Source organism: Gobio gobio (assembly GCF_949357685.1).
Source record: "Gobio gobio genome assembly, chromosome: 14".
NCBI lineage: Eukaryota > Metazoa > Chordata > Actinopteri > Cypriniformes > Gobionidae > Gobio > Gobio gobio.
In genome coordinates, this window is record NC_137107.1 from 41,285,615 (window position 1) to 41,302,924 (window position 17,310).

The 17,310-nt window shown below is 37.0% G+C and overlaps 1 protein-coding gene across 5 annotated transcripts in view; it reads right to left on the reverse strand.

Annotated features, from left to right (window-relative positions):
* ap3b1a (adaptor related protein complex 3 subunit beta 1a) overlaps nucleotides 1-17,310 on the reverse strand; it is a 96,857-nt gene that overhangs the window by 14,457 nt on the left and 65,090 nt on the right. For all 5 annotated transcript variants that reach the window (XM_079834310.1, XM_079834308.1, XM_079834312.1 and 2 more), the window contains exons 23-26: nucleotides 10,966-11,194; nucleotides 8,040-8,124; nucleotides 6,083-6,180; nucleotides 167-305 (exon numbers count right to left, since the gene is read on the reverse strand). In XM_079834310.1, coding sequence (XP_079690436.1) covers nucleotides 167-305; nucleotides 6,083-6,180; nucleotides 8,040-8,124; nucleotides 10,966-11,194 — 551 coding nt within the window. The remainder of the gene's footprint in view (nucleotides 1-166; nucleotides 306-6,082; nucleotides 6,181-8,039; nucleotides 8,125-10,965; nucleotides 11,195-17,310) is intronic.

Consider the following 17,310-nt stretch of genomic DNA (forward strand, 5'->3'; position numbering starts at 1 on the left):
AGGAGACATAAACACACAAATTCAAGTCCTGAAAAGGAGATAAATCTATTAAACTAATATAAAAATACAGGGCATTGAAAAAACACAGTGTAAAATTAAAATACAACAATAAAACTGGCATATTAAGATTTATTTCTGAGAAACAGGACATTTTCTTTACGTTTACCTGTGTATGTTCTCTTGACTGGATGGAATCACGCCTAGGTTGGCGGCAGACACCACACTTCTGTTTACTGATTGGCTGGAGACGTTCTCTGGTGCCATGGTAATTGTTGCCGATGACTCGTTCATGCCCACCAGTTTACCTGAGCACACAAATAATCATTCGTTTTAGACTTTGAGTAATCTAGCCTCTACAGAGGTACTCAAAAACAGTCAGCAATTCATACCATTTTTAATATTTTGTTCTGTAAATTGTTCTGGGAGCCCAAGTCGGACTCTAAATTGCAAGAGCCATATGCAAGTTATCTGCATATATTTGTTGAATATAACAGCAGGTGCTTGTTTATGAAGTTAAGAGATGAAAAATTAAGCCTTGAACGGAATAGTTTACGAAAATTCTGTCAGTTTGCTCCAAACCTGTATGACCTTCTTTCATGAAATACAGAAGTAGTTGTGATTTTCTATTATTTTTCCACACACACGCGAGAATCAGAAGGATTTTTTAAATGTTATTGGGGAAAAACAAGAAAATTCTGTCAGTTTACTCCAAACTTGTATGACCTTCTTCCATGAAATCCAGAAGTAGTTGTGATTTTCCCAAATTTTTCTACACACCACTTTTTAATTTAAATTTAAATTCTGTATTTCATATAAGGTCATACAGGTTTGGTTGTGATTTTCCGTAATTTTCCATACTTTTTCCACACACACACACGCATTCAAAAGTTTAAGGTCAGGAGTTTTTTTTATGTTATTGCAAAAAGTCCCTCATGCCCAACAATCAAAAATATAGTAAAGAAGTAATATTGTGAAATATTATTTACAGTTGCAAGAAAAAGTATGTGAACCGCTTGCAGAATCTGTGAAAATGTGAATAATTTTAACAACATAAGAGAGATCATACAAAATGTGTTATTTTTTATTTAGGACTGTCCTGAATAAAATATTTTACATACATTTTTTTTTTACATATAGTCCACAAGACAAAAAATAGCTGAATTTATTAAAATGACCCATTCAAAAGTTTATGAACCATTGATTCTCAATTCTGTGTGACCTTATATGGATGATCCACGGCTGTTTTTTGTTGTGTGATGCTTGTTCTTGAGTCTTTTGTTTGTCCTGAGCAGTTAAACTGCCCAACGTTCTTCAGAAAAATCCTCCAGGTCCTGCAAATTATTCAGTTTTCCAGCAGCTTTTGCATATTTGAACCCTCTCCAGCAGGGACTGTATGATTTTGAGATCCATCTTTCAGCACTGAGGACAATTGAGGGACTCAAACACAACTATTAAAAAAGGTTCAAACATTCACTGATGCTCCAGAAGGAAACACAACGCATTAAGAGCCGGGGGGTGAAAACCTTTGAACAGGATGAAGAGGTCCAAATGTTTCTTATTTTGTTTAAATATACATTTTTGTCATTTAGTACTGCCCTTAGAAAGCAACAGAAGATACTTGCATGTTTCCCGGAAGACAAATTAAATACAATTTACCTTGATCTTCAAATTCAACAAGTTTTCACCCCCCGGCTCTTAATGCGTCGTGTTTCCTTCTGGAGCACCAGTGAATGTTTCAACCTTTTTTAATAGTTGTGTTTGAGTCCCCAATTGTCCTCAGTGTGAAAAGATGCATCTCAAAATCATACAGTCCCTGCTGGAGAGGGTTAGAATATGCAAATGATGCTGGAAAACTGAAAAATGTGCAGGACCTGGAGGATTTTTCTGAAGAACGTTGGGCAGTTTAACTGCTCAGGACAAACAAAGGACTCAAGAACAACCATCACAAAACATAAAAACAGCCGTGGATCATCCAGTGAACGACACACAGTATTAAGAATCAATGGTTCATAAACTTTTAATCAGGGTCATTTTAATAAATTCAGCTATTTTTTTGTCTACATTTTTTATGTAAAATATCTTATTCAGGACAGTACTAAATAAAAAATAACGCTTTTTCTCTTATTTAGTAAAAATTATTCATATTTTCACAGATACTGCAAGCGGTTCACATACTTTTTCTTGCAACTGTTTTTACAGTTATTAATACACTCTTCAGTGTCACACAATCCTTTAGAAATTATTCTAATATGCTGATTTGCTGCTCAAGAAACATTTTCATTATCAATATTTAAACAAGTTGTGTTGCTTTTTTTTGGAGAATTGTGATGTTTGTTTTGATGAACAGAAAGTTCAAAAGAACAGCATTTATTTGAAATAGAAATCTTTTATAACATTATAAATGTCTTTACTGTCACTTTTGATCAATTTAATGCATCCTTGACGAATAAAAGTATTGAAACAACATGATGGGTAAAAAAACTATCCCTTTTAAAATCTAAAGGGAACACTTCCAGAAACATCTGCATAAAGCTTTTAGAAAACTCATACTTCTGATTTATAGAAAGAAACATCCTGCATGCATACGTGTGCATTATTTCATATTAAACAAATGACTAGCATTCAACGAAAGGTACAGGGGTTAAAACAATCTCGGCCTTCGGGAAGAGCATGTTATATTTGTGGGCCGCGTCCGACCACTAGACTTGATTAAGACTAACATGAGCGGAAAAACACGGTGTCCGTGCAGAACATTAGCCGGAGATGGTGGCGCAAATAAGCCTCGTCGAGCGGTAACAAGCACATAAAAGCAGCACGCCATTGCTTCTCCAGTAAAACGGGCTCGGACAATACAGCTTAATGCGTCCAAACTGGAATAAATGAAAATGTTGTGTTTTACTTAAAAACACACAGACAGACAGGGTGCTTTTCTTTCTGAAAGGCACAAACTACGACCCACTTCAGCTTGGCTTTCAAACGGTGTGAATGAGAGAGTGCACAGTGATACGTGCGCACACACACATACACACACACACACACACGCATGCACTCGCTCGTTCAGGGGGCAAGGTTTTTGAGAGTGCTCATTTAAAGTCTTAAATCTGTCCATTAGGCTCTATTGTAGAGAAAATGTGGAGTAAATGAATATAGCGTGGCTTATGCTAAAAGCCTTTGCCACAGCAACCAATTAAGAATAAATGATTGGCTATAAAAAGCGCCTTACTTCCTGTTCCTCGTCTGTAAATAGTGAGGCGGGAAGCACTCTCTTCGCTCATTAAAATGTGCGCGCACGCGTGTCGTCCTGAGTGAAGGTATAGGCGGCTCTCTAAAAAGACAAGGCAGGAATCCATTGAGCGTAAATGAAAAATCAAACCCGCCGTTTCTTTCGAAGAGCGTCTGCTTCATTATGTCGGCCTAATGTTGGTCCGTAAAGCAGAGAGAGGTATTCGAACGGGCCAGGTGTGTGTGTGTGTGTGTGTGTGTGTGTGTGTTCCCGAATGGCATCCGTACAAACCAGATGCATGCTAAACCAAGCTTTTCTCTTCTTGGCTTCCATTTATTTGCTTTTCCCATGCCTGTGTTTGGTTTTATTAGCTGGAACGGTTTGTTGCCCAAAAGGAAGGAGGAACAAATTGGATCAGGAGAAGTTTAAAGTTAAAGTATATATTTCTGCACCACTAAAATAACAACAAAAAAAAACGACTGTTTTCAAACAGGTGTCCCAGCACCTAGTCTGTCATTGGTGAGAAACAAACAGATAGCCCCACCCCATATTTACATGATCGGTTGAGACATTGGCTGCAATCTAAAATTGCATACGTCCCTACTACATAGTATGCGAAAAACAGAATGTGAAAAGAGAAGTATTTCTCTGTTTTTATAAAACAGTAAGCGAAAAGCGTGCTTCTGATGGACACTTTACTATGCTAAGAAGAGTTGTGAATGGCAGCAACAAAACTGACAATGACAACATGATGGATGTAGTACGATTCATACAACAGACATTCATACTATATAGAACAGGCACAAAATAATTACTTATTCAAAAGAAGTACATACTCAGAGAGTTATGCGATTTTGGAAGGAGCCATTGAAAGCAAGAAAAAGCATTTTAAAATGGAAAAAACAAGGCACAGTTCAAATAAATGCATTCACATCAATTAGTTTACTGCGAAATAGTGCTTAAACACCTAGGACCCCCGGGTTCCTGCGGAGAACAGGTTTTGTGTCAGGTCTAGATCTCGGTGGACAACTTGTGTCGGCCTTCAGTGGAGATGCTAGCCGTGTACATGTTAAGTATATGTGTGTCAGATTTGCCTGTCTGAGCTTTCTGCATCAGCGGTTATATTCAGAAGGACAGTTCGAAGAGCAGCGACAGTATTACATGAGAGATTGCGTGTGTGTTTAAATAACCAGATTTAAATGTAAAGAGCTGCTTTATTTGACTGAGTTTTGCGGCAGTGCACGCCTGTCACCAGCACTCAGCCTGTTCATCAACTAAACACTGCACACATCCAAAGTGGTGTGTGAGGGTCCCTGATTTTCCCAACATGTTTGGGCACAGCAGCTCTGAAGTGCATTTGTGTTTGAATATGGGAGCTGATCACATGCATATGAGATTTTCTAAGACATACTGTTTAGGCTGGGTGATACATTTTTTATGATATACTCACATTTATATGAATTGTTCAATGACTTCCTGCCTTTTTTTTTTGCCCATATTTAGTCATGTCGGCTGATTTGTGTTCACGCAACTCCACTGAACAGCATCCGTTAGGACTTTTAGTCCACATATTTGTAGAAATATTGATTTATTCTCACATGTTTGCAAACTATTTCATCATACAGAATGCAATTTCTATTAACCCCTTTAAGGATTCAAGGATCGTAGACGGACGCAGATTGCTGTTGTTCGACATTCACTGGATGTTAAAACAATACACTCTAACTAAATCTGGACAAACAGAGTATCATTACAAAGATTAAAGACTCCAGCTTTGATATTTGACCACTGTTTATGAGAAAACTGGGTTGTAGTGACATTCATTTCTTAATTCATGTCAGGAGTGCAAAATAATCGATCTGTAATGAACAATATTTTGAATGGAATATCAACAAGAACAAAAAGCCAGTCACGTCTTCTCTGTTTTATTTGTGGTCACATACATGCACTAGACCACGTCCGTTCAGGCTCTTAGTCGAAAAGTGTGCATATTTGGACAAATATAGATTTATCATCCCGTTTGCAAAATATTTCGTCATACAGAATAACATTTCTATTCATTTCTCACTGAATTATGCGATCCGAAGAGCGGAGCGACATTCAGCGCGAGCTCTGTGTCTGATTCTTCCTGCTGGACGTCACTTATGATCTCAGAGCTTTCTCATTCGCTGGACAGCTGTCGATCATTTTACGTGACTCAGAGTGACCATACTCCCTGCCCCTTCTGGTAACGTTGTTCCGTACACTTCCTCATTCTCATCTCTCCGTGCCAAAGTGTTTATACACGTGAAACAAGAAGCTAATAAACGCACGATTATGATGGCATATGGTTTGTGTGTGATGTTCGTGTGATTTGGTATATTTTTATATGAATAAAGAATGTTTCCAGTATACAAGGTCGGTGTAACGATTAGCTTCATATAAAATGCTAAATATAACATTTTAACATCATTATATGATTGAAATCCACATAAGATCATGATCGGAAGTAAATACAAACACTCACTGGTTGTTTAAAGTGAGTTTTGAGTTAAAGTGTAATATTAATATTTTATATTGTGGTATGTAGTTTGATGCTAATCGTGGCTCAAATGCACCTGTCAAGCCATTTTGGTGGAAAATTATGATTCTTCATGCTCGAAAAATAGTAGAAGATAAAGAAAAAGAAGAAATATCACGCTAAGCATAGGCTTAAAATGGCTTTTATATATTGAATATCACCCAGCCCTGAGTAGTATGGTGTTTGAGAGTGGTCTGTAGATGTTTGTAAGAAACAGTGCTGTATTTTTGAGATGTTCAAGTGTTATTTTTAGGTTTTTACAGTTGTGTTGTGTAAGTGCTAAGAGGTGTTTGTATTACCCTGCTCTTTGGTGAAGTCTGCTTCACTCATTGTGATGGGCAGCAGCAGCTCTCCTACCGCAGGCTGGATGGACACGCTGAATTCATCTTCTTTAGTACTGAAGGAGGAGAGAACAGAACCATCAGGTCACTATACACCTGTCCATCTTTTCCTGTGTTTCCCTTCTATATATAAAATACTGTTCAAAAGTTTGTGCTCAGTAAGAGAGTTTTGAAATGAATTCTCCGCAGGAAATTGATCAAAAGTGGCAGTATAAACTGCAAAGTGTTACAAAGAAATGCTGACTATTTAAAAGAATCCTGAAAAAAATTGCATCATGTTTGCCAGAGAAAATAGGTAACAGTTCAATTGTAATAATATATATTATAGAATGTTTTTGATCGAATAAATGCAGCCTTGGTGAGCATGAGATTTCTTCCAAAAAATACAAAAAATCTTGGTACACATTGTATTTGGTACAATATAGAGTATTACACCATAAACAAATGGATTTATGGTATTTATGTCCATTTTATGCCTTCTTCAGCTCAGTAACAGGAAAAAATACCATAAATATGTACAAAGTAATAGGGATAATTTTGATTTCATCCTCAACCAAGGAATTTATATGATAAATCAGTAAAACATTTGAGGTAAGTTGTATTAGTTGTTCACAGTTTTTAAACAAGCAATAACATTTTACATCCATGAGAGAGACTGAAACCCAGTCTATTTTGTTTTTGGTCCCCCCCCTCTCATCCCAAAAGAGTAAAAGAATAAAGTTATTGATTGTCAGGTTTGCCAATTTACTTTGTAAGTAGCCAATTAGCTGAGAAACAGAACTGTTATTACCATCCCACTGGATCAATCATCACTGATCCACGGATGGAGAGAGCCGAAAGACAGATAGATGGAAAGAAAGAGTGAGAGGAGGATGAAAGTCGTTTCTATTTTCATATTCGTACTGATTAGCATCCTCACTGTCTGTGGCCTATTGTAGGAAAGAAGACAGTCAGGTACTCTGATAAAGACCGAAATCTGACATTAAAGTCCCATCATGAAGAGCAGCAGGCTGGGAAATAGGAAGCCAATAAAGAGTGAATCCAGGATCAGGAGAACAGGGTCACCACGGAGATCAGGTGATGAGGGGAAACAGGCTAGAAAAAGATTCAGAGTCCAAATAAGTGGGCTAGGGATCAACGTGCAAAGTAAATCCAGGTATTTCTTTCTAATATGGCGTAATCTCTTGACGTAGCGGTGATAGAGGGGCCGAATCCCTCCTTAAACCGACTCCATGAGCTCGGCTTTCATCCAGGGCCACAGACATGCGTGCGGGCCTGACCTGCGCCCACTCGTCTCCATGTCATTGAACTCACATTGGCTCCATTAGCACACATAATCTACCGGTCTCTTGCTCGCTCCCTCTCTCCGGCTCGGCTGTTTATGGTGATGTTATTCACGCCTGGCTATTTCACTGTATCGATCACAAAAGCCTCCGGCGTAATCGAAAAAAGAAAAAACAATTACAAGCTTTGTGGAGAGGTGTAATCACTCCAAATTAGATTATTAAAAAAATGTAATGCATATTATTACCATTCACACAATTCGGTAATAATTTATTTTTTAAAAACGTATTGAAAAAGGGAACAATTAATTTTGTCTTATTTCGCCCTGTGTAAGGATAATGAACAACAGTAATTTAATCTGTATAATGACATGCTAGCGCCATCATAACGTGCACGCATTGAGAGTGTTTTTTGCTGAATGTTGTTTTTTGAGGAAAGCAAACAGCATCATGCATCATTCTCAGGCGTGTCCGAGCTACCTGATCTAAGGGTTTTAGTTCCACTAAAGCAGATGGACTCAAGGTAGAGACAGAAACTGTAAGGATTTTAATGATTCTGGTTCCTCATAATGATGTATATGATTTGCTGTATAGAGTACGAGGCATCGATGTAGTATGCAGTGAACTCTTACCACAGCTGGAAGTGTGCAGCTTGTGTGGAGTCATTGAAGTCCACACCCATGGACACCGATACTGATGCCTGCGGCTCCAACCGCTCTGAAGAGAGAGAGAGAAACATCTGTTAGCATGCTGTCTGAAGAATCAAAACCATCAGATCTAATTCTACATATCAAGGAAGGAAGGAAGAAAAAAGAAGGAAGGAAGGAAGAAAGAAAGGAAGGAAGGAAGGACGAGCAGAAGGAAGTAATGCCAGAAGGATGGAGGGACAAAAAAAACGGAAAGAAAGAAGGAAGTAAAGAAAAGGAAGAGAATACAGATAGATGGATAAACAAAAAGAAGGAAGTAAAGAAGGAATAAAGGAAGAAAAGACCAGAAGGATAGAGGGACAAAAAAACAGAAGGAAGTGAGGACCAACGGAAGATAAGAAGGAAGTAATGAAAGAATGCAGGAAGGAAGAAATTAAGGATGAGCAAAAGGAAGAAAAGATGTAAAGAAGGCCAGAAGGATGGAAGGAAGAAAAACAGAAGGAATGAAGGAAAATGGAAAAAAGGGAGGAAGGAAGGAAGCATGGCTAGAAGAAAACAATTAAGGATGAACAGAAGGAATGAAGGACAGAAAGAAAAAACTAAGAAGATAGAAAAAAGGGAGGAAGGAAGGAAGGAAGGAAGGAAGGAAGGAAGGAAGGAAGGAAGGAAGGAAGGAAGGAAGGAAGGAAGGAAGGAAGGAAGGAAGGAAGGAAGGAAGGAAGGAAGGAAGGAAGGAAGGAAGGAAGGAAGGAAGGAAGGAAGGAAGGAAGGAAGGACGAGCAGAAAGAAGTAATGCCAGAAGGATGGAGGGACAAAAAAAGTAAATAAGGAAGTAAAGAAACGGAAGAGAATACAGATAGATGGATAAACAAAAGGAAGGAAGGAAGAAAAGAAGGAATAGGGAGAAAGCCAGAAGGATGGAAGGAAGAAAAACAGAAGGAATGAAGGAAAATGGAAAAAAGGGAGGAAGAAAGCATGGACAGAAGATTTTTTTTTTAGAATGAACAGAAGGAAGGAAGGATGGAAGGAAGGAAGAAAAAAGAAGGAAGAAGGGGAAGATAGAAAAAGGGAGGAAGGATGAAAGGAAAGAAGGCAGGAAGGAATGAAGGGAGAAAAAAAATGGAAGGAGGAAGAAAAGAAAAGGAAGAAAATATAGATAGATGGATAAACGAAAGGAAGAAAAGACGGAATAAAGGAAGGAAAGAATGAATACATGTAAAGGTAGAAATTAAGAATGAGCAAAAGGAAGCAAAGAAGAAAATAAGGAAGATCAGAGGGATGAGAAAGAAAGAAAGAAAGAAAGAAAGAAAGAAAGAAAGAAAGAAAGAAAGAAAGAAAGAAAAAGACCATATCTGTTGGTCTAGAGAAGCTTGATCCGTTCTCTCTTCCAAGCCATGAAATTCGTCTCTGTGCTGCTTTACCAACACAAGCGGGATTCAATTTATGTTCTAAAACCCAACCCTGGACTTCTGCTAATCGATACACAGGCTGAACTCATATCAGATGGATTAATACAGGCTGAAGGAGGGAGAAGGGGAACACGTGCTGCAGAAATCTGCTAACATTCACCAAACACATAAGAAATAACGGGATGGCCTTCCGGAATTCTAGAGAAAGTAGAAGTTTGTGATTCGATGAACTGATTTAAAGTTTACATGACAATTACAGAAAAAGTATACACCAAAACAACAATAATGGATGGATGGATGGATAAATACCAAATGTAAATAATTAAAAATTATTTATAATAAATAAATACCCAATGTAAATAATAAAAAAATATGAATGATAAATAAATGCCCAATGTAAATCATTAAAAATTATTTATAATAAATAAATAAATAACCAATGTAGGCTACATAAAATGTAAATGATTTAAAATGATGAATAATAAATAAATAAATGCCCAATGTAAATAATAAAAAATATGAATGATAAATAAATAAATGCCCAATGTAAATCATTAAAAAATATTTATAATAAATAAATGAATAAATACCCAATGTAGGCTACATAAAATGTAAATGATTTAAAATGATTAATAATAAATAAATAAATGCTCAGTGTAAATAATAAAAATATGAATGATAAATAAATAAATGCCCAATGTAAATCATTAAAAAATATTTAGAATAAATAAATAAATAAATAAATAAATAAATAAATAAATACCCAATGTAGGCTACATAAAATTTAAATGATTTAAAATGATTAATAATAAATAAATAAATGCCCAGTGTAAATAATAAAAAAATATGAATGATAAACAAATAAATACCCAATGTAAATAATTACAAATTATTTATAATAAATAAATAAATACCCAATGTAGGCTACATAAAATGATTTAAAAGTATTAATAATAAATAAATAAATGTCCAATGTAAATAATAAAAAATATGAATGATAAATAAATAAATAAATAAATGCCCAATATAAATAATACAAAAATATGAATGATAAATAAATAAATCAATGCCCAATGTAAATAATAAAAAAATATTAATGATACATTTATAAATAAATGCCCAATGTAAATTATTTAAGAAAGAAAGAAAGAAAGAAGTAAGATTAATATTAATACTCAATACTTAATTACACCACAATAATAAATGGATTGGATGGATGGTCAATGTAAACAAAATTCTAATAATTTTAAATAAATAAATAAATATCAATATTAATTCTCAATGTACACATGATGGATGGATGGATGGATAAAAAGTAGTAATAGTTGCTGAATAGGCATTGATATGTAAACGTGGCTGTGTATGTTTTAATGTGATCATATTTAATGTGATCGATTTCATAAAGATTTATACTTCAAACTCTTATTTCAAACAAAAGTAAGGAAGGAAGTGCCATCTTCCAAGCGATGAGCCCTTAGCATTGCATGAGGAGTTGAGCTCACCGATAGCGCTGAAGCGGTGGATGTTCTGTCCGGTGGAACTCTTCTCAGAGATGTGGATGTTCTCGAGGGCTTGCTCACTGTTGTTGCTTAGTGTCAGCTGCAGGGATACCATGCTGTTGCCATAGATACAGGGCTGCCGGGTGAAGCGGTACTGGGCGGACAGACCTTTACCCGTCATCCTGTGGAGCAGCTCATGGGAGGTTTCCGGCACAAACACGGGAGAACTCGCCTGCAGGGAGACACGTACATGCCAAGGAACGGCGTCAAACTTGACAACACACAGTCAATAGAAATGGACAGAACAATATGCATCAACAAGAAATTTAGCCATTATGGTCAGCAATAGTAGGTTCCATTCGACCGTAAGTGGACTGCGAAGTGGACTTCACAGGGTATTTGAACGGCGTAGGGAAGAAGGGAACATCGATTCATCACTTCACAGGAAGTGGTGATGCGTCACATGACTCGTATCACCAGTCTGAAATAACGATGGAGCAGAGCCGTTGGAAGATTTTTTAAACTGCTCCGAGATGGAGGAGTTTATGTATGCATTCGAATACTCATAGTTATCGAAGTAGTATGAATGGTTATGGCAATGACTGTTGTATTCGCATATTCTATCGTATGAATATGTAAACAAATGAAAAGTGTTGAGAAGCAGCTGAGGCCTGTCATTCTTTACTTTATTTACCTCGTTTACTATGCTGCACGTGGGAAAGAAAGCGCACGAGATGAGACCGCTACAATTATTAAGACCATTGATTAAGAACAAATGAATACATAGTTACCCAAATCAAAATGTATTTTCATATTGAGCTGCTCATAGTCAAAATCATATTGATTTTCATATTCAGCATCAAATCTGTTTATAGTCAATTAAATATACAAGTATATGTAACGTAATAAAACGAATAAACCAATACAATGTTTTGATTATATTTTTATATATATATACTGTGTGTTTTGTAAATGTATATTTATATTATATGGTTTTAAATTTGAAAGTAAATTACAATATTAATTTATGTTGTATCATAATCTGCGCGACCCAGTCGTTGCCTTTCTTTGATGACATTGCAGGGCGTTCCAAATGAGCGATTATTGTCAGCAAAGTTCAAAACGAACCACCCCTAACTGCCAATGGTCCCGAATTTAAGTCCGTCTTTTGTAATAAGCAGGTGTTATTTTAAGAAATAACGGCCAATAATTCGAATCCGGACCTCTGTATTTTTCCGATGTGTAGGCTATAAATGTTGTGAAATAATTGCCTATAGTAATACTTTAATGCAGCAGATATTGCACAGCACCAAGATCTTCTCATGAGCCTGCGGTCTGTCACCGCTCGTCAACGTCAAAACATTTAAGAGGACCAATCAAAACAAAGTAGGCGGGCTTTATGTTCACTGAAGGTGCTGAGCGCCAATTCCAGCGCAAGATAAGATGCAAGAAGCTAAACTAAACATTTCATATCTGGCAGCTGTTTTAGGAATGAAATGTTAAACTACCGATAAAAATAATCAGGCAAACTAATAAACCTTTGTCTAATTTTGCCATTTTTTATTTAAAACAGGCATATAAATACGTATATAATTTACGTGATTTAATGTAATAATTAGCAACTGTCAATGTGAGAGGACAAGAAACATTGGCATGGATTATTTTATTTTATAATGTATTCTGAGGTGTACTTATATAGTTAGTATGTTTTTTACATCATAAAATGTCATAATTTAGAAACAAAAGGCATTTTTTCTATACTGATGTTTGCCCTGTGGCTGACTGCCCTGTTTCAAGGGGCGTGTCTGCTGTGAGACTTCAGTAAAAATGCCCACAGTTGTGATTGGCTGACATCTTTGCATAGCGGAGGGGGCGTGGTTTAACGAGGTCTACGAGGCACAAGCCTGCCACAGAGAGACGGATGGACCTGAGTTCACTTCTCATCAGTTCTCTCAGCACGTCTCAGTTCAGTGAACAGTTGTAGTTACTAGCATATATTTCAAGTTATTAGTTTATTTCTAGTCGGAGTGATTGTCACTCATGTCAGAAAGTTAGTAACTTTAGTGAATGATGGATCAGCGCTGACTGGAGACGCGAACCGTTTAGAACGATTCTGTTCGATTTGGTGAACTGGTTCGGTTCACTAAAAAGAACCGGTTCAAAAGAATGATTCGTTCGCGAACCGGATATCACTAGAGGACCAGAGACGGAGCGATTGCTAACAAAGTTATTTATAGTAACTACTGAGTTGTGAGAGCGCTGTCAGCGCGAGTTTATTTTGTTTGTATCTGAGAGTTCTGAATAAACACGAGTCCCAGTCACACCGAGCCCGTCTTCCTCCTTATTCTACCAACTTTGTAACACATGTAATGTACCATTACAGCTGTCGAGATGAACGAGTTACGAGTAAGTGTTGATTATAGCATTATTTTTAGATATGTTCCTATCACATGAAAAGCGTCAGTGACGTGCATTGAGTACACAGCGCAAACAAAGACACAACAGCGCAGTAATCGAATGTAATCCAGTTTATTGTGGGGATAGCTGGCTACGATCTTAGTACACGATGTAACTATACACATCACAACATGTAAATAGGAAAATGTTGGCGTTATTTTGTCACTTATTGAGCAGTAGGCTAGCTGGAGCCGTTTACCTCCAGTCTTTGTGCTAAGCTAGGCTAGCGGTGGGTGCGTCAGACAGAGTTATGGCACGCACGGAGATGAGAACGATATGTAAGAACTTATCTAACTCTGGGGGATACGGTGAACAAGCTAAAGTCCCAAAAAGTCGGCTGTTCCTTTAAGACATAAAACAAGCATGACATGGGGAAAAAAGATGAGGTACAGTATATAGATAGATTCTCTAGCACACACACAAATTGAGCCTATTTCTTATGAAATAACCTTATTACGCCACCTTTTAACTAATCATCTTAATGTAAAATCTCTGAGACACATAAAGATGAAAGAGTGGCATAGAGCCATTTTCATTATAAACACATTAGGGCAGTGGTTCCCAACCTGTGGGCTGCGGCCCTCCGGGTGGGCTTCGAGATAACTTAAAATAATTTGAATATATTAATATAATGCATCAATTTTATTATTGATACTTTAAATAATAAAAGTTAAATTATATCAATTAAAAATCGAAATTACAACAAAGAACCACCTCTCTCGTACGTATTCTGTGATTGTTTTGGATTCGGAGCAGCCCAAGGCGTCCCTAATCGCGCTGTGTGAAATACTGACTGAATGGAGGCTAAAAACACCCAACCGCTTCATGAACACAGGATACGCAAACTGCACATTTCAGTTGGATAAAGCAAACCAGTGTCGCTAAAAAGTTTTGATGGATGATGGTTGTAATGAAGGTAAAGACGATTGCAGTGACATACATTAGGCATGCGCGTGTCCGTTAAAATTGATGCGCAAACCGTGTATGTGCGCTCTCGGATCACTGAATAAAGTTTTTTGTTTGGGTGACGATTGTAATAAAGGTAAAGACGATTACGGTGACATGCAGAAGTCATACATTAGTGTGTATTATATTTATGCTCAAACAAAAATGTGCGCTCTCGGCTCACTGATCGATATAACATCGTATTTCTGCATGAACGCATTACAATATATTCACGTAGTTGTCAAAATGAATGGACTTTGAGTGTTTTATAACGGATGCTCGCCGAAGAAGTGTGCTTTGGAGAAGTTTGTGAGTATCAGTGGTGTTACACGGGCATCAGCTCCATATTGTTTGTTCTGACAGAGGAACTGTTCACTGATGACATCGACTTCAGATGGCTAAGTTTCCACACATTCAGAATAATTTTATTTTTCATTTGTATTGTAGTGTGTTTATTAATTATGAATGGACCCGTATAGTAGTTCTTCGAGGTCATTTAGCATCTCCCTGTGGTCTTGTTTGGTATGGCAGGTTGACTTTTGTTTATTTGTACTTTTTGTACTGTATAACTGAGCAGCGTAAGTACTTCTAAGTTGTAAAGAATGTCTGCAAAGTATGTTTGCAAAAAAGAACACTGAATGTTAATATTTTTTAATGTTTTTTTTTTTTTAAATAACATTGGCGGGGGTCTATGGGCCTTGCAGTATTTATTCGGAGAGGAGGGGGCCTTCGAGTAAAAAAGGTTGGGAACCACTGCATTAGGGAAACCTTAGTAAAACGCCTATAGAACGTTAGAGTAACGCTTGGTTGCTTTCCAAAAACCCTCATTTTATAAGCTATAATTAGAGCTTTAATTATCAATTTCAAGCTAATTAGGTTGCTCAACTATATTGGAATCAGTTAGTCTTATACAAAATATGAATCCAAATCAATAGTTCTTTATGCTAGTTTAGAAAAGTTCTGAAGGGTTCCTCCCTTTCTACTGCACATTTTAATGTTTTCATGTCTGATTTCACTCGTGCAAATGGTAGATTTTATTTGCACAAAATATAGTACTGATTTACACAACCATTTAGAAGTTTTGGGTTGGCAAGATTTTTGAATGAAGTCTCTTCTGCTCATTAAGGCTGCATTTATTTGATTAAAAATAGATTAAAAACTAGCCTGGATGCCAGCCGAACTTAGCCCCGTCCACAACATTTTAACTCGGGCAGTTCGGTCTGGACTTTCTCCATAGAGGAGTGATTATGCCCGAACAGAAACTGTTCGGACCAATGAAATTGTCAGGGCGGGCTTTAGACGATGATGGACAGATGATAAACAGTAGCGTAATCATCCACGTCATCAAAGGCGCTTGGGTTGAATTTGTCCTAAACGGAGAACTTGTTTGTATATGCATTCACCTTTACTATTTCTCTCAGAAATGATGATCGTGTTGGTAAGTACTCTGTGTATCCTTAAATTCTTTTTTTACAACACCGGCAAAGATCGTTTACACTCATTTTTTTCTTCTAACGTTAGGCTACTTATTCCAGCGTGCGACAGGGTTGCCAAGTTTTTACAACAAAACCCGCCCAATTGCTAACGTTACTCAAAACTAGCCAAAAACAAGCCCAATAGCTTTCCGGGGGGGGTTCTCCAAAAAGGCATTTGGGGGGTAAATATGTGTTATTTTGGCAGGGCTGCCTGCTAAAATTCGCATTCCTGGGTCTGTATATCACATAATTGGGGTCGCTTCAACCCGCGGACTTGGCAACACAGTGCAGTTGAGTTCTGTTGACATTTGACAACTAACGTTATGCGTCGCTCCGTTGCTCTGATTGGTTGTAGGTCTATCCAATTGAGGTCTTTCCTCGTTCGGTTGAAACACGCCCCCATAATCACAGCCCAATAGAGCAGTATCAAACTCAAATTCTGACTAGAATTGAGTATGACGACGTCAGGCTAATTAAAAACAGTAATATAATGAAATATTACAATTTAAAACAATAGTTTTCTATTTTAATACATTTTTAAATGTAATATTCCTGTGGTCAAAGCTGAATTTTCAGCATCATTACTCCATTCTTCAGTGTCACATGATCTTTCAGAAATCAATCTACTATGATGATTTGCTGCTCTACACTCTAAAAAAAAAAAAAAGGTTCTATATGGCACCAAAAAAGGTTAGTCGTCGTAATCATAGAGGAACCACTTTTGGTGCTATATAGCACCATATCTTATCATGTTCTGTATATGGTAGCGGTGCTATATAGCACCTTAGTCAAAGAACCGGTGAAGAACCTCTGAAGAACCGCTGAAGAACCGCTGAAGCACCAAAATTGCTATATAGCACTTAAAAAGGTTCCCCTATGATTACGAGCCAAGAACCATTTTTGGTGCCATATAGAACCTTTTTTTTTTAGAGTATATAAACATCTATGATTATTATCAATTTTGAAAACTGCTTAATATTTTTGTGGAGACCATTTCCTTGTAAGATTCTTTGATGAATAGAATTCAAAAGTATTTATTTAAAAAGAGAAATCTTTACTGTCACTTTTTAAGCAATTTAATGAATTTTTGCTGAATAAAAGTATTCATTTCTTCTTTTTTTTTAAGTATAACCAATATATCTGCTCTCAGCAATAATCATCCGCAATTGTATCAGCAAAAAAGTCTCTATTAGTGAATCCCGTATCATAGACATTCACACGTTACAATAGTTTGCTTTAAAAAAAAAAAAAATCACTGTAAATGTCCCAAAGAAAAGAAAGGCCAATCGTCATGCCTGAATTGCGTCCTGTGACACCGGCTGCCATCGATATGACGAGTGTGGAAAGCCCACTGACGTCTCAATGCATTACTCCTGACTCTCTGGATTCTCTCTACCTTGTGTGACAGCAGAACAGATCGGCGGCTGATGGCAGTTTTCTGGCTCTACACAGCACTCCTGAACACCTGGAC